Genomic DNA, 26,393 nt, shown 5'->3' on the forward strand with positions numbered 1-26,393 from the left:
AAGTTCAACTCTCAGGCAGGCAGCCAAGGCCCCTCGCTGCCCCATGCACCCACCTACCTCTGCTTGGGAGCCAGGATTGGCACCTCCTCCAGGAAGCCCTCAGGAGGAAGAGGGCGCCCTCTGCCGGGGCAGGAACGCCAGCACGCCTGGGGAGCAGCTCTTTGCGCATCATCAGGGACTCCGCCCCTATCCCTCAGCAAGGGCCTCCCTCCCCCGCATCACGTGATCCCAGCTCCTTTTCAGCTAGTGGGTGGAACCCCAGGAGGGAAAACCCAGGGAAGCCCAGGTGAGAGCGACGCGACCGATGGGGCCCGGATTTCTTGGATGCTGGGGGACTGTCCCAGTAAGGCTTGGGAACCTGGGTGGGGCGCCTTTCAGAACGGGACCGATGGGAGAGAGACGGGAAGGGTTATGGGCACGAACCCCGTTCAGTATCTGCTCCTTGCGGAGTGTGAGAACTGGGAGAGAGACTCCTGGCCCTTCCGTTTCCTGTGCTTCCTTGGGTGAGTGTCTTAACATCTCAGAATCTCAGTGTCCTCACCTGTGGCTGCCAGTATGAAATGAAATAAGCACGTAAGTCATAAATAAATGGTATCTTATTAGGTCCCATTTAAGCGAATGCGTGAACTCTCAGAGAAAAGAAGACCCTGGAGGCCACCGTAGCTCGGCCCTGTTTGGAGGCAGGCCTCTCCACCCTCACCCAGGACACCAGCTCCTGCTAGGTGCTCCCCTCCCTGGAGTGCTCACCCCTAGGCCTCAGGAGTGGAAGGGTCTGGGAGCGCTGGCTGGAAGAGGGGCTCCTCCCAGTTCCCACTGAACGGGCTGACAGGTCGGATTCTCCATGACAAAGTCTCCTCTTTCTGTCTCCACACAGGGCCCCTGTTGTGCTTTTGGCCCAGGTAGGTGGACAGACATGTCCCAGGCAGGGGACGTAGAAGGCCCCAGCACAGGAGACCCTGTGCTCAGTCCCCAACACAACTGTGAGCTTTTACAGAACATGGAAGGAGCCAGCTCCACGCCAGGCCTGGCACCAGATGGGCCGGGAGCAAGCTCTGGGCCCGGAGTCAGGGCTGGCAGCAGAAGGAAGATCCCCAGGAAGGAGGCCCGTCGAGGTGCCAGCTCCTGGGCTGCGGGTGCTGCTGAGGTCCGGCCAGGGGTCTTGGAGCTGCTAGCTGTGGGACAGAGCCGGGGCTCGATGCCAGGTCCTGGGCTCCACATGCAGCTGCCCTCGGTGCCTGCTCAGGGGAGAGCTCTGACCTCCAAGAGGCTCCAGGTTTCTCTGTGTGACATCTTAGATGACAGTTGCCCCAGGAAACTTTGTAGCAGGTCTGCTGGTCTCCCAGACAGAGCTCTGGTCTGCAGGGAGAGGCTTACAGGGGTGGAGGAGGTGAGCTGCCCCAGGCCCAGGGAAGCCAGAGATGGTGGAATGAGTTCTCCAGGGTGTGACAGAAGAAGCCCCACACTCAGCAAAGAGGAGCCCCCTGGAAGGCCCCTGACATCCTCACCAGGCCCAGTCCCTGTGAGGGTAAGAAAGAAATGGAGGAAGCAAGGGGCTCATTCAGACTGTGGGAAAGGGGCTGGTGGCTTCCTGTGGCTTGATCAGAGCCCTCGTGGGGACAACCTCTTGTCTGTGGGAGACCCTGCCCAAGTTGCTGACCTGGAGTCCTTGGGAGGCCCCTGCAGACCTCCCTCTCCAAAAGGCACTGGGTCTGGGCCTGGAGAGCCAGGTGGACGTGGGGCAGGATGTGCCTCAGGGACTGAGAAATTTGGATATGTGCCCACTGCAGGGCATGGGGCCCAGCCAGGCAGCCCCTGTGGCCCTGTCGGGTTCCCAGTGTCCAGTGGAGGGGAGTCCCTCAGTTCAGCTGCACAGGCTCCTCCACAGAGCGCAGCTCTCTGCCTGGGGACGTCAGCACAGGCCTCTGCAGAGCAGCAAGAAGCTGTGTGTGTCATGCGGGCTGGCAGCGATGAAGGCCGGGCTCCAGCTCAGGACCAGCAGGAGCTGGAGGCCAAGGCTCAGCCAGCTTCCAGGGGAAGGCTGGAGCAAGGACTCGCTGCCCCCGCTGACACCTGTGCCAGCTCCCGGGAGCCCTTGGGCGGCCTCAGCTCCTCCCTGGATACTGAAGCCAGCAGGGCCTGCTCAGGCCCATTCGTGGAGCAGAGAAGATCCAAGGGCACCAAGAACCTGAAGAAAGGTTCAGTGCCCTGTGCCCAAGACCAGGGCGCAGACAGAAGCTCAGACAACTCCCACCAGGACAGGCCAGAGGAACCCAGCCCAGGAGGCTGCTCCAGACTGGTGAGCTGAGTCTGAGAGTTTGGGATAGGAAGGGCCTGGCCATGTTTCTCAATACCATACTTGGCGGTGGAATTTAATAAAGCTAAGCTAGATGGGCGCTTCATGAACATTCTCTCTCACATCCCTATTAACTAAACTGGGTAAAATGAGGCCCACAAACCGGGAAAGAGAAAATAAACTACATTCGCTGAATCCTTGTGAGGGGTCATTATCTTTTGGAGTCAGTGAGTCCTGGGTTCGAATCTTGCCTCTGCCCACTTCCTAGCTGAGTGACTGTGGGATGTTTTCTTAACCTGTCTAGGTTTCCTCATTGTAAAAAAAGGATACTAATTGCAGCTTCATGGGGTTGTTTCAAGGATTAAATGAGATTATGGTATAAAATAATGTGCCTAGGCCTGGTGCAGTGGCTCACGCCTGTAATCCCAGCACTTTGGGAGGCGGAGGCAGGCAGATCATGAGGTCAAGAGATCAAGACCATCCTGGCCAACATGGTGAAACCCTGTCTCTACTAAAAATACAAAAATTAGCTGGGCGTGGTGGCATGTGCCTGTTCCAGCTACTCTGGAGGCTGAGGCAGGAGAATCACTTGAACCTGGGAAGCGGAGGTTGCAGTGAGCTGAGATCGCGCCACTGTACTCCAGCCTGGTGACAGAGCAAGACTCTGTCTAAAAAAAAAAAAAAAAAAACCAAAAAACAAACAAACAAACAAAAAAAAGGTGCCTAGCACAGCACAAGGCGCAAGGTAAATTGCTTAATTCGTGTTAAATTTGCTTTTCCTTTAGTGTTCACAGTTACCTTGTAAGATAGGCGTTAGCCCCATATAACCAGATGGGGAAACTGAGGCTCGGAGGGTTAATAATATTCTCCAGGCTCACATAGCTAGGGAGTCAGTGCCCAGCCATGTTCCCTATATCACCACTTCCCTTTCCTTTGTTCTTTTGCTTATGATCATCATCATTTTATTAATAATCATAGCTAACATTTATACACCAAAGGCAGAAGAAGACTCTACTTGTTTTTGGTGTATATTTCTCACATTGTTGGATTTTCATCACGTTTATTGAATATGCATGATGTGCTAGATGTTTTTGATTTAATCTTCACATGACGTCCATGGAGGTGAGGTTACAGACCCAGCTGGTGAATGGGAGCAAGGGTACAAGCCTAGGCGGTCTGTCTTGAGAGCTCACTGCACTGCCTTCTCTGTGTATTTTCTGTGTTATCGGCACAGTCGTAACAGCATCTGGCTTGCTTAACATATGCTGGATATTGTGCTAAGCACTTTATCTGCAATCTTTGTAACAAGCCTATGAGATAGACTCTATTGACATATACCCATTTCACTGATCTGAACACTGAGGCTCTGAGAGGTGACATGAGTACTCAAGGCCAAACAGCCAATTAGTAAAATAGAACCAGTGAGCTGTTTTCCACTATGCATCAAGCCTTTTTATCTATAAATAGGCTCCTATTATGCCGTATTGTTCCAGGACTTTGCTTGGTTTTGTAAGTTCTGTAGTATTTGAAGATCTTTCCCAGTGGGTTCACCTTGCTCTGCCGAATTTGATCTTTTCCTGAGCCCTGCGTCATAACTGTCTATGGATGTATTTGTCACAGGCACAGGTGCTGTCAGGATGAGGGCAGGTACTTCCTCTTCTCATTTCCAACCACTGTAGTGTAGTTAGGAGCATGAGCCCTGGAGACCAATAGGCTAACATTCAATCCTGACTTTGCCACTATCTGAACAACCGAGGTGAGTGGCTTCACTTTTTCAAGTGTAATTCTCTCATCTGCAAAATGTGGGTATGAAGAGTGCTTACCTCCTAGGGAGGTGGTGAGGTTGAAATGAGATGACACATGTTTGGCATTTAACATAGTGCTTGGTGCAAGAAAAATACTCAAATAGGTTACCTGTTAGTGACATAAGCAATTTCGTCCTACTGTAAGTAATGCAGGGGTGACCATCCTTGTGCGTCTGGCTCCTCCCTTCTTCACATGATTTATTTGGACCAGATGCCCAGAATTGGGATTCCTGGGTCTGCAGCCTTTAAGGGGGCTGGTTTGAATGCGGTGGTGGAGCCAGCTTCCTGCCTGGCTTGACTGGAAGCAGCCTACGACTGCTGGCTCCTCCAGGCTCCATCCTTGACTCTGCGGCACAGCCCATCATCCCACAGCTTTCCAAACAACTCGTTGCCGTGACAACCAGTACCAGCTGCGGGAGAAAAATTGAGTCTGGGCTATAACAGGGACAGGCGGGTGGTTGTGTACAGGGCTGAGTGGGACCTGGGCAGTGGGGGGCACAGTGCCCGGCTGGTCTGGAGCCCCATTTAGGGCCTTAGCACCTTCCCCTGGAGACAGCCTGGCTTGTGGCAGGGGCAGACAGGTTCAAGGTCAAGCTCTGCCTCTTACTACAGGGTACAGGGTGACTTTAGAACTGTCTTCAGACATTTAGATGAGTTTAACTTTTTTTTTTTCCTTTCTTAAGCTCAGTGGCAAGAAGACTTTTTTTTTTTAAATTTAATTCTTTTTTAAGATGGGAGTCTCGCCCTGTCACCCAGGCTGGAGTGCAGTGGCACAATCTTGACTCACCACAACCTTTGCCTCCTGGTTTCAAGGGATTCCCCTGAGTAGCTGGGACTACAGGTGTGGGCCACCATGCTCAGCTAATTTTTGTGTTTTTAGTAGAGGCAGGATTTCACTGTGTTGGCCAGGCTGGTCTCGAACTCCTGACCTCAGGTGATCTGCTGCGTCGGCCTTCCAAAGTGCTGGGATTACAGGCGTGAGCCACTGCGCCTGGCTGCAAGAAGACTTTAGACATTTAGAAATGTCTCTTCTCTGAATCTGAGTTGCCTCCTCTGTGAAGTGGGGAGAATGAACTGGGCCCCAGAACTGCCAGGAGTCTGATATCAGAGGCTGGCCGTGTTGTATTCTTCTGGAATGAACCAGAGACTCTTGGAAGAGAGATGGGAGGGGGACTGGATGCCATTCTCTTGTCCGTCCTGGGCCCCACAGTAGCCAGTGAGGTTTGGAGCTGCTCTGTGGGTGGGATAGCAGTGGGTATGTGTGGGGGGGGGCAGCTCTGCCAGTGAACCCGGGCTGCTCGCATTCCACCAGTCATAACCAGAGAGGCACACAGCTCCTCTGGCCTGACCCAGAATCCCTGGTTCAAGGTATGCTATCTGTAGCTGCAAAGTGTCAAGAAGTGACTGAAGGAGGAGCGTGTCTTCCTAACAGATGAGCAGCCTAAGAGGAGCTCGTTTCATTTATATTAGTGTGCCTACTATAGACTGAGCGCTTCAAGTATGTCATCTCATTTAATCCTTACATTAACCATTAAAGGTCAATGTCGGCCAGGCATGGTGGCTCACACCTGTAGTCCCAGCACTTTGGGAGGCCAAGGCGGGTGGATTGCTTGAGCTCAGGAGACCAGCCTGGGCAATGTGGCAAAACCCTGTCTGTAGAAAAAATACAAAAATTAGCTGGGCATGGTGGCTTGTGCCTGTAGTTCCAGCTACCCGGGAGATTGAGGTGACAAGATCACCTGATTCCAGGAGGTCAAGGCTATAGTAGGCTGTGCTGGTGCTGCTGCCTTCCAGCCTGGGCAACAGAGTGAGACCCTGTCTCAAAAAAAAAAAAAAAAAAAAAAAAAAGTCAACACTAATATCCCCATTTTACTAAGTAAGAAAACTGGGCTTCCGAGAAGTTAAGTGACTCACTCGGGGCACATCGTGAGTAAGTGGCCGAGCCAGGGTTTGACTCCAGTCCTGCATAACTTGACTGTTCACAGGGCTTTATTATAATTTGTTGAACAAGGAGCGGGGCTCGTCCAGGGATCTTACAGTCTAGTGGGAGGAGAAAGCCGCTAACCGGAGAATTGAAATACAGACTGAAGCCCAGTGGACCGTGGATGTTCAGAGGGGAGGAGAGGGCAGAGGAGGGGGCTGTCTGAACTGAGTCTGGGCAAGGGAAGGAGATGTTCAGCAGGTGAGAAAGTAGGAGAGGCTTGCTAGGAAGAGGGCAGTGCTCTGCAGAGCTGCATTGCAAGAGGCAGCTTGGAGTGTCGCAGGAGTAGAGGGTGGGGGTTACAGGTGGGACAGGAGCCAGGTGGGAGAGGCCAGCTTGAATGGAAATGGAGAGCCTGCAGGGTGGTCGAGTGTCAGGATGGCCTTTCTCCAGGGCAGGGACCAAGGAACTTTATCAACACAGGCATTTATAGAGAGAGCTTGTTCTGTTCCAGGCACTATTCTAAGAGTCTCGAATAATGATAATGATCCTTGCCCCAACACCATGAGGTAAATACTGGTATTATCCTCATGCTACTGATGAGAAAACTGAGGCACAGAGAGATTAAGTAACTTTCCCAAGATCACACAGTTCCTAAGTGTTGGCACCAAGTATCCCCATTGCATGAATATGCCCCAATTTATTTATTTGTTGACTCCGTGTGGACATTTGGTGTTTTTTTTTTTTTTTTTTTTTTTTTTCCTGCTACATATGGTGCTGCTGTGATAGTTTTGTATGGTTTTTGGTACATATGGGCAAGAGTATCTCCAGGGAATATTTTCTGGGGTGGAATTGCTAGGTTATATCTTCAACTTAAATGGTGCCAGATGTTTTCTAAAGTGGTTGAAATAGTATACACCCCCATCAGCAGTGTATGAATGTTCCGGTGACTTCACCTCTTCACCAGCCCTTGATGGTACCAGACTTAGGGTTTTTGCTGAAATGGAGATATGCTGTGGTGTCTCAATGTTGTTTTAATTTTCACTGCCCTCTTACTAAGGAGCATCTTTTCATGCATTTTGGTTATTCTTGTTAAGTCTTTTCTTAAAAAAGTTTTTTGGCTGGAGTACAGTGGCGTGATCTCAGCTCACTGCAACCTCCCCCTCCCAGGTTCAAGCGATTCTGCTGCCTCAGCTTCCCAAGTAACTGGGATTACAGGTGCCCGCCACTATGCCCAGCTAATTATTTTTGTATTTTTAGTAGAGACAAGGCTTCACCATGTTGGTCAGGCTGGGATTACAGGTGTGAGCCACTGCGCCTGGCCATTTTTTAAATTTTTTGTTAGCGACAGGGTCTTGCTCTGTCACCCAGGCTGGGTGACATAGTTCACTGCAGCCTTGAACTCCAGGGCTCCAGAAATCCTCCTGCTTCAGACTCCTGAGTAGCTGGGACTACAGGCCAGTGCCACCATGCATGGCTGGCTAATTAAAAAGTTTTCTTTCTTTTCTTTTTTTTTTTTTGAGACAGAGTCTCGCTCTGTTGCCAGGCTGGAGTGCAGTGGCGTGATCGTGGCTCACTGCACCCTCTGCCTCCCGGGTTCAAGAAATTCTCCTGCCTCAACCTCCCAAGTAGCTGGGACTACAGGTGCGCCCCGCCACCACACCTTTTTTATTTTTAGTAGAGATGGGGTTTCACCATGTTGGCCAGGATGGTCTCGATCTCTTGACCTCGTGATCCATCTGCCTCGGCCTCCCAAAGTGCTGGGATTACAGGCATGAGCTACCGGGCCCGGCCTTCTTTTTTTTTGAGATAGAGTTTTGCTCTTGTTGCTCAGGCTGGAGTGCAATGGCGTGATCTTGGTTCACTGCAACCTCTGCCTCCTGGGTTCAAGTGATTCTCCTGCCTCAGCCTCCTGAGTAGCTGGGATTAGAGGTGCCCACCACCACGCTTGGCTAGATTTTTTTTGTATTTTTGGTAGAGATGGGGTTTCACCATGTTGGCCAGGCTGGTTTCGAAATCCTGACCTCAAGTGATCCTCCGACCTCAGCCTCCCAAAGTGCTAGGATTACAGGTGTGAGCTACCGCGCCCGGCTAAAAAAAAATATTTTTTTTGAGATGGAGTCTCACTGTGTCGCCAGGCTGGAGTGCAGTGGCACGATCTCAGCTCACTGCAACTTCCGCCTCTTGGGTTTTAAGCGATTCTTCTGCCTCAGCCTCCCAAGTAGCTGGGACTACTGGCACGTGCCACCATGCCCAGCTAATTTTTGTATTTTTAGTAGAGACAGAGTTTCATAATGTTGGCCAGGATGGTCTTGATCTCTTGACCTCATGATCTGCCCAACTTGGCCTCCGGATTACAGGCGTGAGTCACCACGCCTGGCCAGAATTCTTTATCTATTCTGGATAGTACTCCTTTGTTGCTTATGTATTTTGCAAATACATTCTCCTAGAGTGTGGCTTATAATTTTGCTTTCTTTATGGTATCTGTTGATGAGCAGCAATTCTTAATTTTTAAAAATTGTGGTAAAGTGTATACATAACTTAAAATTTACCATTTTAACAATTTTTAAGTGTACAGTTCAGTGGCATTAAGTACATTCACATTGTTGTGCAGTCATCACCAAAATCCATCTCCAGAACGTTTTCCTCACCGCAAACTGAAACTCTGTACCTATTAAACAATAACCCCCCATTTCCCTCCCCCCACCCCTGATACCCACCATTCTACTTTCTGTCTCTATGAATTTGACTCCTCTAGGTACCTCACTTAAATGGAATCACTAAATAATTGTCCTTTTATGACTGGCTTCTTTCACTTAGCATACTGTTTTCAAGGCTCACCCACATTGTAGTGTGTATCAGAATTTCATTCCTTGTTGAGGATGAATAACATTCCATTGTATTCTTCTATCAATGGACACTTGGATGGTTTTCACCTTTTGGGTATTGTGAATTATGTTGCTAAAAACATTGGTGTACAAATATCTGTTTCAATCCCTGCTTTAAATTCTTTTTTGTGTATATACCCAGAAGTGAAATTGCTGAAGTAATTCTTAATTTTAAAATATCCAACTTTATCCGTTATTTATAGTTTGTTTTAGAAGTATTTTTAAAGAATTCATTTCCTATCTTAAGGTAGTGATGAAGTTCTCATATATTGTGTTGTTTTGCCTTTCACATTTAGGTCTGTAATCTACCTGGAATTGACTTTTGTGAATGATAGGGGGCAGGGATCTAATTTAATTTTTTGTATGGATACCCAATTGTTCCAACACCGTTTGCTGAAAATTCTGTCCTTCCCCATTTACATGCAATGCCAGCTCTGCCGTAAGTCAAGTTTCCGTATATGTGAGATTGATTTCTGGTCTCTACACTCATCTTGTTCAAATTGTCTTTCCCTTTGTTAATATTACATAATCTTAATTATAGTAGCTTATTAATAATTCTTGATAGTTGGTGAGACAAGTCTTCCAACTTTGTTTTTGTCAAGAGGATCTTCACTCTTACATTCTTCTGCTTTTTCATGTATTACAATCAGCTTGTCAATTTCCAGACACCCACACACACCACACACACACACACACACACACACACCCCACACACTGATTGAGATCTTGATTGGAAACATATTGAAACTATAAATCAGTTTGAGGAGAACTGACTTTTTTTTTTAAGAGATGGGGTCTCACTATGTTGCCCAGGGTGATCTTGAACTCCTAGGCTCAAGTGATCTGCCTGCCTTGGCCTCCCAAAGTGTTGGGATTACAGGAATGAACCACTGCACCTGGCTGAGAACTAACATCTTTACAATATTGAGTCTTCCAATCCATGAACATAGTATATTCATTTATTTTGATCTTTAATGTCTTTCAATACAGTTTTACATTTTCTCCATAAAAATCTTGCACTTTTTTTTTTTTTTTTAGACGGTCTCACTCTGTTGCCCAGTCTGGAGTGCAGTGGTGTGAGCTCAGCTCACTGCAACCTCCACCTCCTGGGTTCAATCAATTCTCGTGCCTCAGCCTCCCAGGTAGCTGGACTCACAGACATGTGCCACCATGCCTGACTAATTTTTGTATTTTTAGTAGAGATGCAGTTTCACCATGTTGGCCAGGCTCTTCCCAAACTCCTGGCCTCATGTGATCTGTCCACCTTGGCCTCCCAAAGTGCTGGGATTACAGGCGAGAGCCACCATGCCTGACATTCTTTTCAGGATTTATTCCTAGATATGATATCTATATCTATATATAACTTTTTATTATGGAAAATTTCGAGTATATGTAAAAGTAGACTGAATTGTAAGCAGGGCAAATTATGGTCCGTGGATGGTTTACCTCACCTGGTTTTGTAAATAAGCTGGACTATTTGTTTACATATTTTCTGTGGCTGAGTTCCTGTTACAATGGCATGGTTGAGTAGTTGTGATAGAGACCACATAGACAGCGTCAAAGATAAACAAAGCCAAACACTAGCTAAAATGGTAAGGACAGATTTCAGTAATAATGATTGCAATAGGGAAGATAGTTCAGCATGAACTAAACTGAACTCAGCTTTGATTTGTACAGAAGTAACTGGGCATTCTAAAGGAAGAATCTAGGAGTGGAGGAGGGGGGACAAGCAAGGGCTCAGTAGAGCCAGGGAACTGAAAATTACAAAGAGTCAGTCAGTATAAATGTAATTAGTCCAATTTTGTCTTCTAGGCGGCAGTTATCAAAGTTAGGATTCTATCCTCTGGTAGAGACTGGAGGCAGAGGTTCTATCCTCAGGTGTTGGCTGGAACAAACAGTACATTTTGGGGGCAGCCTTGAGTTTTCTTAGGCAGCTACTTTAAGAGGGGTAGAGTCATCTTAGGGATGTGGCCATGAGCTCTTAGAAACTATTTTAGTGTTTATTCAAGTCTTTATAGACAAAGGTTGAGGCCTAGCTGAGAAGGAGGCTCAGAGGAGCCTGGCTAGAGTTTGGTCAAGAAGAGAAACTGTCACTTGGCAGTCCTAAAGTATTTTCTGTTTTTTTTTTTTTTTTTTTTTTCCTGAGACCAATTCTTGCTCTGTCCCTCAGGCTAGAGTGCAGTGGTGCAATTTCGGCTCACTGCAACCTCTGCAGCCCGGGTTCAAGTGATTCTCCTGCCTCAACCTCCCAAGCAGCTGGGATTACAGGTGCCCACCACCATGCCTGACTAAGTTTTGTATTTTTAGTAGAGACGGGGTTTCACCATGTTGGCCAGGCTGGTCTCGAACTCCTGACCTCAGGTGATCCACCCGCCTGGGCCTCCCAAAGTGCTGGGATTACACCCTGGAATGAACCCTTTTGTACTCACACCCAACCCTAGCCACCATATGTTATCTTATCTTGCCTGAAAATCATCAAATATTCATTTAATATCCAAATTTGCAGTAGTTTCATAAAGATGACAAATTTTTAAATAATTAATTAATTAGTTTTTTTTGGAGACACAGTTTTGCTCTATTTCCCAGGCTGTAGTGCAGTGGCACAGTCTCAGCTTACTGCAACCTCCTCCTCCTGGACTCAATCGATCCTCCTGTCTCAGCCTCCTGAGTAGCTGGGACCACAGGCGTGTGCCACCACGCCTGGTTAATTTTTTGTATTTTTTGTAGAGATGGGATTTTGCCATGTTTTCCAGGCTGGTCTCAAACTCCTGAGCTCAAGCAGTCCACCCACCTTGGTCTCTCAAAGTGTTGGGATTACAGGCATGAGCCACCGCACCTGGCCAACAACTTATTTTTATAACTTGTCTTATTAAAGTCAGGATAGAAATAAGGTCCACACTTTGCGATTGGTTGATGTTTCTTTTAAGCCTTTTAAACTATAGGTTCTCCCTCCATATCTTGTTTTTTCTTGCAGTCTTTTTTTCTTTTGAAGAAGAAGAAATTAGAATGTCCTGTAATTTTTGTATCCCTGTAGTATAGTTAAGCATGCTCCTCTGTCTTTGCTTTAAGCTGTGAACTGGTGGTTGAATCTAGAGATTTGATTAGAATTGGATTCAGTTTTTAGCCCGAACTACTTCTTGGGTTGGTAGTGTGTTCTTTCCATCAGAAGGTACATGTCTCCTTGTACTACTTTATATTTACTGATGCTATTTTTTATATATATATGTGTATGTGTGTGTGTATATGTGTGTGTGTATATATATATATATAATTTTTTTTTTTTTTTTTTTTGAGACGAAGTCTTGCTCTGTCGCCCAGGCTGGAGTACAGTGGTGCGATCTCAGCGCACTGCAACCTCTGCCTCCTGGGTTCAAGCAATTCTCCTGTCTCAGCCTCCTAAGTAGCTGAGACTACAGGCACCCACCACCATGCCCGGGTAATTTTTGTATTTTTAGTAGAGACGGAGTTTCACCATATTGGTTGGGCTGGTCTTGAACTCCTGACCTCAGGTGATCCACTCGCCTTGGCCTCCCAAAGTGCTGGGATTGCAGGCATGAGCCACCAGGCCCCGCCTGTTTTGTGCTTTGCATACGTTTTGCATTTCTACACTTTCTCCCATGTAAAAACAGAATTGAGTTTTGTTTATTGATTTTGCATCCAGAAATCTTGCTTTTATTAATCTATATAATTTATCTATTTGAATTTTGTTTGTTTTCTATGTAGACAATCATATGTAGACAAATGACAGTTTTTGTTATTTCCTTTCCAATTCTTTACATCTCTCTTCCCTTCCTTTTCCTTACTGTGCTAGCTAAGACTGTTAGTATAATGTTGCATAGAAATGGTGATAGCAAGGAACCCATGACTTATTCTGGATTTTAAAGGAAATGTGGTCATCATTTCACCTTAAGTATGACACTTGCTATGTTATTTATATAGATGCTCTTTATCAGGTAAAGGAAACTCCCTTCTCTTCCTGATTTGCTAATTATTTACAATTATTATTACAATTATTACAATTACAATATTTGCAATTATTATAATTATTATTATTGCACAGTGCATTTAATCACTTATGTTTTTTCCATTTCTGAGATAATAATATGATTTTTATCCTCGAATTTATTCGTTAATTTAAGGAGTTAGTGTTTTTTTTTTTTAATATTAAGCTTTTTTAAATATTAAGTTATTGCCTTGCTGGAACAAACCCAATTTGGTAATGCTATATCTTTTTCATCTTTTCTGAATTCAATTTCATATTTTGTTTGGGGTTTTCAATGGATGAATTAACTGGCCTGAAATGATTTGTTCTCATACTACCCTTGTGAGATTTTGGTATCAGGGTTTTGCTAGCTTCATAGAATGAATTGTGGATTATCTTTTTGTTTTCTATTTTCTGGGATAATGTATTTAAGATTGGAATTATTTGTTTTTTGGACATTTTGATAGAATGGCTGGTTAAAAAAAAGTATGGACTGATGTTCTCTTTAGGGAAGGTGTTTCCTTACCTACTGATTCAATTTATCTTGTGGCTATAGGTTTATTCAGTGTTGTTTTTCTCTTGAATCAATTTTGGTAAGTTATACTTTTCTAGATATCTATTTGTTTCATCTGAGTTTTCAAATTTATTGGCATGTTGGCATATAGTATTTCACAATAGCCTCTTATCTTTAAGGACTGTGCACTTGTAATTATGCATTCCAAATATTAGCTAGTTATACCTCCTCTCTTTTCCTTAATCAATCTTGTCAGAGAATTGTCAGTTTTTTCAAAAAACCGATTTTTGGTTTGTTCATCCTCTCTACTGTATGTTTGTTGTCAATGTCACCTTCCGTTCAGTTTATGCTACTATTTATAAAGTCTTAAAAATTATGCTTAGTTCATTAGTTTTCTGCCTTTTTTCCTTTCTAATAAAGTCATTTAAAGCTATAAAGGAACCTTTTAATTGTTGCTTTTGCTGCATTCATAGACTTTACATACAGTCTTATTCAATCTCAATATTTTATCATTTTTAATTACGATTTTTCTTTGATCTATGTGTTATTTAAAAGTCCCTTCCCTTCTCCTCCCCTCCCCCTCCCCTTCCCCTCCCCTCCCCCTCCCCGTCCCCTCCCCCTCCCTTCCCCTCTCCTCCCCCTCCTCTTCCCTCCCCTCCCCTCCCCTCCCCCTCCCTTCCCCCCTCCCCTCCCCTCCCCTTTTTGAGACAGAGTCTGGCTCTATCCCCCAGGCTGGAGTGCAGTGGTGCTATCTTGGCTTACTGCAGCCTCCACCTCCCAGCTTCAAGCAATTCTCATGCCTCAGCCTCCCTAGTAGCTGAGATCACAGGCATGTGCCACCACGTCTGGCTAATTTTTGTATTTTTAGTAGAGATAGAGTTTCACCATGTTGGCCAGGCTGGTCTCAAACTCCTGACCTGAGGTGATCCACCCGCCTGACCTTCCAAAGTGCTGGGATTACAGGCGTGAGCCACCATGCCCGGCTAAGAGTGTATTTCTTAATTTCCAAACGTAATATTTTGTTGCTTTTGTCTTTATTGCCTTCTAACTTAATGACATTGTGGTCTGAGAAGTTGGTCTTTATCTGAGTTATCCAGTCTGATAGCCACTGGCCGCTTGTGTCTATTGAGCACTTGAAATTTGGTTAGTCCAAATTGAGATGTACTGTAAGTGTAAAATATACACTGAATTTCAAAGACTCAGTACAAAAAAAAGTAAACATTTCATTAATAGTTGTTCATGGCTGGGCGCGGTTCCTTACGCCTGTAATCCCAGCACTTTAGGAGGCTGAGGCGGGCAGATAATGAAGTCAGGAGTTTGAGACCATCCTGGCCAACATAGTGAAACCCTGTATCTACTGAAAACAAACAAACAAACAAAATTAGCCAGGCGTGGTGGTGGGCACCTGTAATCCAAGCTACTCAGGAGGCTGAGGCAGGAGAATCGCTTGAACCCGGAGGGTGGAGATTGCAGTGATCCGAGATCACACCACTGCACTCCAACCCTGGGCAACAGTGTGAGACTCCGTCTCAAAAAAAAAAAAAAGTTTTCATATTGATTACATGTTGAAATGACAATATATTGGATATGATGAATTAAATAAACTACAAAATTAATTTCACTTTTTAAAATGTGGCTACCAGAATATTTAAAAGTACACATGTGGCTTATGTTTCTGTTGGGCAGTGCTGATCTAAAAAAGTCTTTTGAAATTTGTTGATATTTGCTTTTTGGCCCAGGCTTTGCTCAGTTTTTATATATGTTGCCTGTATACTGGAAAAAAATATGTATTCTCTAGTTATTAGGATTAATATTCTGTATATATTTTTATATATGTACAGATGAAGCTTGTTGATTTCATTAATTATTTTTTATTCCTACTGATTATTTTGTCAGCTTTATTTATCAGTAGTTACAGAGATACATGAAACTTTCTTGCTGTCATGGTGGATTTGTCTTTTTGCTTGTAGTTCTACCATTTTTTGCTTTATACTTTTTGAGCTTATGCTATTAGATGCTTATAAGTTTAGAGTTGTTATAGCTTCCTGGTAAAACTACATATAATTATGTAGTCAAGTCTTTGCCTCTAATGATTTTTTGCTTTAAAATCTCTTTTATCTGATTATTAATATAGCTACAAAGCTTTATTTTGGTTGGTTATTTGCCTGTTCGTATATTATTCCATTTTGTTATTTTAACCTTTTTGCATCATTATGTTTTAGAAATAGGTCTCATAAAGACTTTATAATTGTATTTTCTTTCCTTAAAGTTCTGATAATTTTTGTATTTTTCTGAAATATTAGTTCATTTACATTTGTTATAGTTACTGATTTATTTACATCTACTCCTACCATTTTATTCTGTGCTTTTTTTTGAGACACAGTCTCACTCTGTTGCCCAGGCTAGAGTGCAGTGGCGTGATCATAGCTCACTGCAGCTTTGATCTCCTGGGCTCACAATTCTCCCACCTCAGCCTCCCAAGTAGCTGGGACTACGGGCGCATGCCACCGTGCCTGGCTCTTTAAAAAAGAAAATTTTAGTAGGGCCAGGGTCTGGCTATGTTGGCCAGGCTGGTCTCGAATTCCTGAGCTCAAGCATTCCTCCCGCCTCAGCTTCCCAAGGTGCTGGGATTACAGGCTTGAGCCACTGCACCAGGCCTGTTTTGTGCTTTGCATATGTTTTGCATTTCGGCACTTTCTCCCTTTCATTTCCTCCTTTTGGATTATTTTTTTCTTACTCCTTTTTATCCCTCTAGTAGTTTAGATGTTTCCTATCCTCAGTTTATATTTTTTTGGTGGTTCTCTTAGAAATTTGAGCACAGGCCAGGCTCGGTGGCTCACACCTGTGATCCCAGCACTTTGGGAGGCCGAGGCCAGTGGATCACAAGGTCAGGAGATTGAGACCATCCTGGCTAACACGGTGAAACTCTGTGTCTACTAAAAACACAAGAAAAAAATAGCCGGGTGTGGTGGTGGGTGCCTGTAGTCCCATCTACTCAGAAGGCCTAGGCAGGAGAATCGCTTGAACCTGGGAGGTGGAGGTTGCCTTGAGCCAAGATCATGCCACTGCATTCCAGCCTGGGTGACAGAGCGAGACTCCATCTCAAAAAAAAAAAAAAAAAAAAGAAAGAAAGAAAAAAGAAATTTGAGCACAAATAACTAACTTATCAAAGTATAAAGGTAGTTACAATCTTTGTCTTACTCCAAAATGATATAGGGATCTTGGAATGCTCTAATTCCAAGTGTGTACCTTTCCAATTTGTGTGTTGTTGTTATCCAGTAAATTGGTCCTATCTTGTTTTTCAAAAAATCCCCAAATTACACACTGTTATTATAGTTTCATACAATCAATGTTTATTTAGATTTAACATCTTCATCATTTTCTTTGCTCAAAATTCTTCCTTTCATCTCAGCTTTTCTATCTGAGATTGTTTTTCCTTCCTTCTGCCTCAGGTTTATCTTTTAGCATTTTGTTTATCGAGCAAAGCAAAATTATCAAGAAAAATAACAGCTCTCTTGATTTTTCTCTACAGTATCTTTATTTCTTCCTTATTCTTGAAAAGTATTTTGTCTGGGTCCACAATTGATAGTTATTTTTTTAAGCACATTGAAAATATTATTTTTCTATGTTTTGCTTTTCGTTATTACTATTGAGAAAGTAGCTGTTAGTCTAATTGCCATTCCTTTATAGATAAAAGGTATTTTGGTGAATGGGATCATAGAATAGTAGTTGAAGTTATGGCCTCTGGAATCAGACTGTCTGGATTTAAATCCCAGCTCTTTGGTTTTCTAGCTGTGTGACATTGGGCAAGCTGATTAACCTCCCTGTGCCTCTATGTGCCTTAGTTTCCTCTTTTGTAAAATGGGGGAGATAACAGTACCAGTACCTCATAAGATTGTGGTGAGGATTAAATTAACTAATATATAAAGCACTTGCCACAGATGTAGCACATTTTATGTGCTATTCAAGTGTTAGCTATTATTTTTTCTTTTTATGTATGTAAGGATCTCCTTATGAGTGTTGATGTGTCTAGGTATGAATTTCCTTTTATTTATTCTGTTTGAGATTCACTGAGCTTTTTGAATCTGTAAATTTTTGTCTTTTATCAATTTTGAAAAATTCTTAGCCTTATTTCTTTAAACACTGCTTCTACCCATTCTCTTTCCTCTCTCCTTCTGGAACTTTAGATTAATCATTTTCACCCTTCCTTCCTTCCTTCCTTCCTACCTTTCTTTCTTTCTCCTTTCTTTCTCTTTCTTTCCCTCCTCCTCCTCCTCCTTCTCCTTTCCTTTCCTTTGCTTTCTTCTCCTTTCCTTTCTTCTCCTCTCCTTTCCTTTCCTTTATTTTGAGACAGCGTCTTGCTGTGTCATCCAGGCTAGAGTACAGTGGTGTGATCATAGCTCACTGCAGCCTTGACTTCTCGGGCTCAAACAATCCTGCCACCTCAGCCTCCTGAGTAGTTGGGACTACAGGTACACACCACCATGCCTGGCTATTTTTTTTTTTTTTCTTGTTTTTGTAGAGACGGGGTCTCGCTATGTTTCCCAGGCTGCTCTCGAACTTCTGGCCTCAAGCGATCCTCCTGTCTCGGCCTCCCAAAGTGCTGAGATTACAGGCGTGATGTGTCTCTTAGTGCTTCACAGTGTCTGCTGTGAAGATTCTGGATAATTTATTTAAATGTGTTGTCCAGTTAGCTAATTTGTTTCAGCTGCATCTAATATGCTATTAAACCCATATATTGAGTTTTTAAATTTTAATTAAGATTGTTACATTTTTCATTCCCAGAAGTCGTGTTTCGTTCCCGATCAAATCTGCTCAGTTGTTTTTTGTAGTTTTTTTGTCCTTCACTCATGTATTCGTCTCCTTTTATTTCTTTAAACATATTATACATACGTAGTTTGTATTCTGGTCTGATAGTCCAGTGTTGAAAGGCCTCGCTCGTCTCATTCTCCTGCCTGTTGTTTTGGAGCCTCATAACGTGGACATTAGGACCCCTGAGACAGGGGCCAGCCAAAAGGCTTTGAACTGTGAAGGGCTGGTCTTGATATTCTTCCTGTTGCTCTTCTTCCCACACCCCTGTTTTCTTTGTTTTTTTTTTCTCCCTCTTTCTCAATTTACTTTTTTGAAAGGCTGATTCATTTCCATGGTTCAAAAAAACAAAAAAAGTGAAACTCATCTTTCCCGGCACCCAGTTGCTTCCCTACTGGCAGCCTGGGTTATATAGGTTCTTGCAGATACTTCCTGTGATATTTTATGCGTATTCAAGCAAATACAAATTTTAAAATTCATTCTGTCTGTAACACGAATGGTAGCACACCACACGTATTGTTCTGAACTTGTTTTTAATAAAAAATATGTTTCTGATTATAAAAGAAATACATGCTCGTTTTGAGTAACATGAATACCCAAGTGTCTACAAGTAGAAAGGGAAAGTCTCCCTGGAGTTTCATTCCCCAGAGATAACCTCTATTATGTATCTGTAAATATATATTTACATAAATGGGCTTATGCAACAGATATTGTTCTGTAACCTATTTTTTCTTTTTCTCCCAATAATACTTCATGACATCTTTCCACGAATCTTTTCATGTCTCCACATAGCCCCACAGCTAAGTGCTTGGACTTTGGAGTCAGACAGAGCTAGGTTCTAATACTAGCTCTGCAGCTTAGCAGCTATAGGACTTTTCAGATCCTCTTGGAGCCTCAGCTTCCTCATCTGTAAAATGGGGATAGAAATAGTGTATACCTCATGGTGTCATTCTGAGACCTTAATAGCATGAATGATGTGCTTCTGTGGGGCCAGCTACTTCATAAGCCCTCAACGAGTGGTAATTTTTATGATGACTTCCTTACCCTTTATAAGCCACATAGAATTCGTAGTACAAAGTGTCACCATTTATTAACCATTTCCCTTTGATGGTTTTTTTTTTTTTTTTTTTTTGAGACGGAGTCTCACTCTGTCGCCCAGGCTGGAGTGCAGTGGCGCAATCTCGGCTCACTGCAACCTCCGCCTCCCAGGTTCAAGTGATTCTCCTGCCTCAGCCTCCCAAGTAGCTGGGATTACAGGTGCCCGCCACCATACTCGGCTAATATTGGTATTTTTAGTAGAGATGGGGTTTCACCATGTTGGCCAGGCTGGTCTCAAACTCCTGATCTCATGCGATCCACCCGCCTCAGCCTCCCAAAGTGCTGGGTTTACATGCGTGAGCCACTGCACCCGGCCTGATGGACATTTTTTTCATTAACCATTTTCCCTTTGATGGACAACTTTTTTGATATAATTATAACTCAGTGAACACTGAACACACACCCTTTCAACAAGAATGTCTTCTTTTTGTGAATTCCCTTCCATGGGGTGGCTGGGTCCTCTGGATTCTAATCTCTGCATCCTCTTTCTCTCCAAGGAGGAAGTGAAAATACCCCATGGAGTGAAGCTTGTGTGTTACGTAGGTTTTTACGTTTTATTATTGCTTTTCTTCCTCCCTTGCCTCAGATGGGGTGGAGTGGGAGGGCTCCTCCACAGTAGATGTGGAGATCCTACCCCCACCCAGCCTGCCCTCCCCCAGTGGTTCCTAGTGCTCCCCTCCCTCTGTAATGTTGGATCTTAGACTTTTAGTTTCCTGCAGACCTTGGAACCTGACCATTTCATGATCATTCATTCAAGGATTAGTTTTCAGACTCACCTACTTTTAAAACAATTCCCTGCGGTTTGCAATAAATGAAAAGAATTGAAACACACTTAAAATGGTCTAAAAGCCTAAAGAAAGCAAGAAAAGAGGAAGGAGAAGGGGGATCTTGTTACAACAACACCTTACTCTACCAATCTTGGAAAGGTACACCTGCCAGGCTCAAAGTTAACACTGAGCTTCCTGGCAGCCATAGCAAAAAGCCGAGCAGGATAGATTCCATAGTTCATTAGAAGAACAAAATCTACTTTGCACCTTGAAACAGTCATGAAGGGATTTCTTTTATGGGCAATAGAGGAGTGATCAGCGGCCTTAAAGAGTGTAAGCCTTACAAATGCCTGCATTTGGCTGCTTCAAGGGAGAGGCACACAACAAGTCAGTGACCCCTGAAAGGGGCATGACAGAGCTTTGAGCAGGAGGAGGTGGAGTCAGAACAAGGTATGTCCCTCCTGATGAGATGCATCTGTGGTCAGAAGAAGAGCGAGAGGGTCCTGGCACAGAGTCCAGTTAACTATGAATGTGACTGGGGGTTAAGGGGGAAGTTGAGAAAGGATGGGGATGGAGACAGGCCCCTCTCCTGGGACAGAGGCTAGCCAGGTAGCAAACATTCACTGAACACTATGTGCCAGGCCTTTTCCAAGCATTGCGAATACAGCGGGGACCAAGACAGGCATGTTCTCTATCCTCACGGAGCTTACACTCCAGTGGGAGAGAGACGTTGAACAATTACAGGTGGGGCGAGCACTCTGAAGGTGGGAACAGCAGCTGGCCCCGCTTGCTTCTGAAGTGCAATCTCCCCCGCAGCTGGGTTCCGGGCCAGTGATCCAGCTCCTGGGGGCCGTCAGCCACAGCCAGGCAGGGGGGCAGCTGCCACCAAAGCTGGAGGTTCTAGAGGACTTGATGGAGGTCAGCTCACCCTCACCTGCCCAGAGGCTCAGAAGGAAGAAAAGGCCCATGGCGCAGGGCCCTGCTGGGTGCCAGGTACAGAACAAGTGACGTCATTTAATCCTGCTGAGAGAGGCACCTTCACACCTGATTCACAGAGCTGTCACTGAGGCTCAGAGAGAGGGTGCCACTTGCTCGCGGTCGTTCAGAATAGCCAGAGGCAGGGTTAGGCCCCAGCCTGCATGGCTGGCCTGGGCTCCATGTGTACTTCTTTCTGCAGCTCTGAATTCAGGGTGGACTGGAGGAGGGAGGGGCTGGGCCTCCAGTACATCTGGGGAGGGAATAGTCCCTGGCCTCCATTTCCGGCCAATAGCTTGTCTACTCCCTGCCCCAAGGTTTTCCAGCCTTCTCCTTCAGGAGGCACAGCAGGGGACCCTGGTGGCCTCTCTGACCCGTTCTACCCTCCAAGAAACGGTTCCCTGGCCCTTGGCGACCCCAACTCGGACCCTGCATGTCCCCAGGTGAGTGCTTCTGCCCCGGCCATGTGCCTCCATCGCTGGAGCATGCGTCAGGGAGGACGTGGGCGTGGGGAGGTGACTAGAGGAAGCAGTGTCCCCTGGGCTGGAAGGCCAGGCCCACCAGCACAGCCTCAATTCCTCATGCCTCCCCTACAGAGTGGCCCAATGGAGGCCGAAGAGGAGTCTCTGCCGGAGCGGGCAGAGGACTCAGGTGAAGGGCCCTGGAGGGAGCCTCTTCTGCTTCCAGAGACTGCTGTGGTCTGGGGAGGACTCGGGCCCAGCTCCTGGCCCCAGCCCCTGCTGTGACTCTTCTCTCCCCGCATCCCATCAGCCTATAGCTCCTCCCCAAAGGGGTGGGGGAGGGGGTGGGGGCCACTGGCTGCCTGGGCTTGGCTCCCAGATGGATAGAGGGAGAGGTCTAGGTCTTTGATGGTGGGATCCCTCTCCTGTCTGCCTAAACCCATCAGCCTTGAGTCAGCCCCCTCCCCTTTCCCCTGGGCACCCCTGGGAGCCTGTGACGCTCTCTCCCCACAGCTCAGCTCCAACAGGAGAAGCCATCCCTGTATATTGGGGTGCGGGGCACTGTTGTCCGTTCCATGCAGGAGGTGCTATGGACTCGGTGAGGCCTTGCTCCCCACTCCCCTGACATCCCAAGGGCCGCCCTCACACGCCCCCGCCTCCGGGGCCCTGCCATGTTCTAAGGGCTTCTGGGTGTCTGGCTAACCCCATTTGGTAGCTGTGCCAGGTCCCTTGCCCACACCAAGAGCCAGTGGAGAGCTGAAATTTGAAGCTGGGTCTCTCTGGCTTAAAGGCTGTGCTTCCCCACTTAGCTGCTGCAGCTGTCAGCCTCGTCTCAGGTCCATCCACGTCAATGTCACCCGCAGCAAATGCTTTCACATAGTGAGAGTCTGTGCCGGGAGCGGCTCAGAGATCTGAGCCCAGAGCTGTCATTTGCTGATGGGGAGACCAAGGCTCAGAGAGGGTTGGACTTTGCGAAGGCCACATAGCAAGTCAATGACAGATGACACCGAGGGCCAGGGCTCCATTTCCTCCCCCTGACTCCTGCCTTACTCTGACCTGACCCCGGCTTCCTCCCCTCCACACATCCTGTGGGCCAGAGACGGGGCACAGGCTGGTGAGTCAGACAATCAAGTTTCAAATCTTGCTTTTGCCACTAATAACACAGTTGTGAGTAAGCCCCTTATTTTCCCTGAGCCCCAGTAACCCCATCTGTAAAAGGAGAATGATCCTATTTCCTCCTCACAGAGTTGGGGTGAGAATAAGTAGGTTCCTGCAGGGAAACACCCACGACAGGAACAAGTTGGCCCAGACCCTGCCACCCACCCATCTGCCTCCCTGTGGGACTAAGTGCCTGGAGAGCCTCCCGGGCTCAGTGCCTCTGCCCTGCCCTGGCCTCCACAGCCTTCGGGAGCTCCCAGACCCAGTGCTGAGTGAGGAGGTGGTGGAGGGCATTGCCGCTGGCATTGAGGCAGCCCTCTGGGACCTGACGCAAGGCACCAATGGCCGGTACAAGACCAAGTATCGCAGCCTGCTGTTCAACCTGCGGGACCCCAGGAACCTGGTGAGCAGGGCTTTGGGCTGGGCTGGGTCCCCTCTCTGAATCTCAGAGCCCCCGCAGGATGCTAGGGTGGGGGAGCTCTTTCAGCGTGTGGTGCAGCCCTGCCCCCTGCCCCCCCAGGACTTGTTTCTCAAAGTGGTTCATGGAGCTGTCACCCCCTATGACCTGGTGCGGATGAGCTCGATGCAGCTGGCCCCCCAGGAGCTGGCCCGCTGGCGGGACCAGGAGGAGAAAAGGGTGAGTGCTGAGCCCAGTCAGGATGGGTGAGGGGATGTGGGGGCAGAGTGGGTGGCCTGAGAGTGGAAGAGGGAGAGATGGAGACAGGGAGGGAGGGAGGAGGAATTCAGAAAGACAGAAACAAGGAAACAGAGAAGGCAGACAGGGAGTCAGAGAGACCCTCTCCACAAGAGAAACAGGAGAAGGGGTGGAAATGAAAGGGACTGGGGATGGAGAGCTTGGTAGAGATGTGACACACTTGGTTTTCAGTTGAGCTGGACTGTGGGGTGGGGGGGCTTGGGAGAGGACTGTGGTGAGACCTAGAGTCTGGAGTCCTGAGGTACCTCTTTTCTGATCCCAGCTTCAGATGCCCTGGAAAAGCCTGGAGGTCTTCCTGGTACCCCAGGTTGGGGGAGGGGCCCCATAGCCCCTGGGATTCACAGCTGTGTCCCCATATACCCTGTATCCATGGGTCTCTCCCTGCCTGGGAACTGCTGTGGGACAGGGAAGCTGTGGCACTGAGCAGGCTTTGGAGAATGCTCACCTCATGTTTGTTGGTGGCCCAGTGAGAGGAGAAGGGACTGATTTAAGGGCTGAGGCCACTGGGATGGGGCAAGGCACTCCAGCCCCTGCTCTGGAAGACACTGAACTGATGAGAATGAATAACCAAGAGTCCATCAGGTGAATCTGTCCACTATAGGCTGAGCTTCTGTCCAGGCTCTGTGGGGGCCAGGGATCAGGACTGGCTTTGTAATTTGCGGGAGCCAGTGCAGAATGAAAATGTGGGGCCATTTGTTCAACAACTGCTAAGAATTTCAAGGTGACAACAACAGAGCGCTAAACCGAGCGTGGGCCTCCTAAGTGCAGGGCCCTGTGCGACTGCACAGATCTCACGCCTGCGAGGCTGATCCCACCAGAGAGGAGCAGACCTCCTGTTCTCCAGGGGTTGTTAGAAAAGGAGAGACAGGTTTTCAGGAAGTATTGCAGATAGAGTGACATTGATCGACAGTAAGACTCACCACTAGCATTTACTATGAGCCATGTTCCAGGCTAAGCACTCTATATATGTTGTTTAATATAGTGCTTTAAATTAAATGCCTACAGAACAGATAAACTGAGGCTTAGAGCAGCTAAGTGCTTGCCCCAGGCCATACCATCTTATGAATCTTTATTAATGGCCCAGTGGGAACTCCAGAGCCTGCACTCTTTCAGCAACACCACACCCTTCCCAGAAAAGGATGAGGTACCGTCAGAGGTTGAATTGACTTGTGGGTGAAAGTGAAATCCAGGAAGGCTTCCTGGAGGAGGCAGGACTTGAAGGGTCAATCAGTGGAATACGGAGAGGTAGCGCTAAGGGTGGAGGGCTTCCCAGAGGAGGGGTATGGCGGAAGTAGAAGTGTTGAGGAGAGGGGAACCACAAGAGAGGGGCCTCAAGGGAGGAAAGTGAGCACTTGGGCTTTTGATGGCCAGAGGCCCCCTAACTGGGCTCAGCTTGGGCTGCTCCACCTCTTCAGGGCCTGAATATCATTGAGCAGCAACAGAAGGAGCTGTGCAGACTTCCAGCCTCCAAAATGACCCACAAGGGCGAAGTGGAGATTCAGCGGGACATGGACCAGATGCTGACCCTGGAGGATCTGGTGGTAAGTTGGAGCCTGACCTGGTGCTGGGCAGAGCCCATGCCTGGGGGTCCCACGCCTCGCCTCACCAGCAGTGTGGCCTTGGGCATGTCACCTTACTGCTCTGAGGCCCACCTTGTTTGTGATAAAATGGGGACAGCGATCCTTATCGCATAGGGGAACATGGGGTGGGACAGTGCTGCTGGCACAGGCCTGCCAGCACCTTGTCACTGTCGGTCCTCCTCCTTTTGGCCTCACCCCAAGGCCCCCACATGAGTGGTATTAAGTCCCATCATCACAGGCATCCCCAACCTCAGGCATTCTGCCCAGATCGCTGCTGGGAAGCAGCAGGCTGCGCTGTTCCAGGCAGTGACTTTTTCAGATGGAAGGAAAGAAGACCCACTGTATTCAGTGGATTGGTTTAGGGATGCTCCAGGCAGGGAACCACCCGGCGCCCTGGCAGTCCATCCAGAGGAACTTGTCCTCAGACCTGGAAAGCCAACGGGAGTGACAATAGTCTAGGGCTCTTGGCGCTGAGGATCTGCTCCATCCTTATGTCCATCCTGCTCCTTCCTCACCCGTGGCCCCGGCTTGCACATAGCCTGTCATGGTGGCTCAGCAGCTCCAGCATCCATGAAGCTATCATCTCAGACTCCTGCAGTTGATTAGAACTTTCCCTTGGCTTCCTTCGGTCACTCTCAGAAGGCCACTCTGGCTGTAGTTGAGTGTTCTGTAGGTCAGATGTTCACCTGGGTCTCATCAGCTGCGTGTTCAGGAGAGGGGTGCAGGGCAGGTCCCTTTAACTATATTTAGTCAGTCAGTATATTTATGGGGCACCTACCAGGTGCCAGGCACGGTTCTAGGCACTGGGAAAGTGACAGTGAACGACAGAAATCCCTGCTCCCCACTCCTACCACTAATATTCAGGCCAACGCCTGGGAGAACCTCTACCTGTGCCAAGAGGATCCCTAAGGGGTGTGGCTGCTCCTCAGTCTAAATCAGTTTGTATTCCCTGAACAAACTGAATGGCAATGTCGGAGAAAGACCTAGATAGCCACAGAGAGGAAGAGAGAGAGGAGGTGGGAGGGGAGGGGAGGGGAAAATAACACATGATAACAATCTTTACTGTTTATTGAACACCTACTGTTCGCACCTTTTACAAGCAGTGTCTCATTCACATCTCACAATGGCCTAGGAGGTTGGTGCTATTCCCTGCCCATTTCTGGGATGAGGAACCTGGCGCCAAGGTCACATATGTGTGGTGGGGAAGCTGAGATTTGAACCCAGGCTGGCTGACTCCAAAGCCTGTGCTTTGAGACTGTTCTGGAGGTGGTTGATAAGAGTAGAGTTTCAAAATCCCTTTAAACGTTCCTAAAGCAGTGATTGTTTTATGTTTAAAGCTATTTCTAGTATGAGGAAAAAAAGTGATTTGGCAATAGACGTCAAGAGTCTTTAAAATGTTCCTTCTCCCTGATTCTGTCATCTGCTTC

General features: G+C 46.8%; 1 protein-coding gene across 7 annotated transcripts in view; it reads left to right on the top strand.

The window, feature by feature from the left end:
• Window positions 1–215: 215 nt before the first annotated feature.
• Window positions 216–26,393, top strand: part of SPOCD1 (SPOC domain containing 1) — a 30,851-nt gene continuing 4,673 nt past the window's right edge. Inside the window, exons 1-10 of one of the 7 annotated variants that reach the window (XM_054465125.1) lie at window positions 216–286; window positions 875–2,296; window positions 19,808–19,849; window positions 20,894–21,070; window positions 21,370–21,495; window positions 21,649–21,703; window positions 22,027–22,111; window positions 22,915–23,074; window positions 23,192–23,308; window positions 24,802–24,927. In XM_054465125.1, coding sequence (XP_054321100.1) covers window positions 914–2,296; window positions 19,808–19,849; window positions 20,894–21,070; window positions 21,370–21,495; window positions 21,649–21,703; window positions 22,027–22,111; window positions 22,915–23,074; window positions 23,192–23,308; window positions 24,802–24,927 — 2,271 coding nt within the window. In that variant the 5' untranslated portion in view covers window positions 216–286; window positions 875–913. Of the gene's footprint in view, window positions 2,297–19,807; window positions 19,850–20,893; window positions 21,071–21,367; window positions 21,496–21,648; window positions 21,704–22,026; window positions 22,112–22,914; window positions 23,075–23,191; window positions 23,309–24,801; window positions 24,928–26,393 lie in introns of those variants that run through there. The other 6 variants (XM_063666596.1, XM_063666588.1, XM_054465107.2 and 3 more) reach the window with 6 other exon arrangements.

Source organism: Pongo pygmaeus, chromosome 1, assembly GCF_028885625.2.
Source record: "Pongo pygmaeus isolate AG05252 chromosome 1, NHGRI_mPonPyg2-v2.0_pri, whole genome shotgun sequence".
Classification (NCBI taxonomy): Eukaryota; Metazoa; Chordata; class Mammalia; order Primates; family Hominidae; genus Pongo; species Pongo pygmaeus.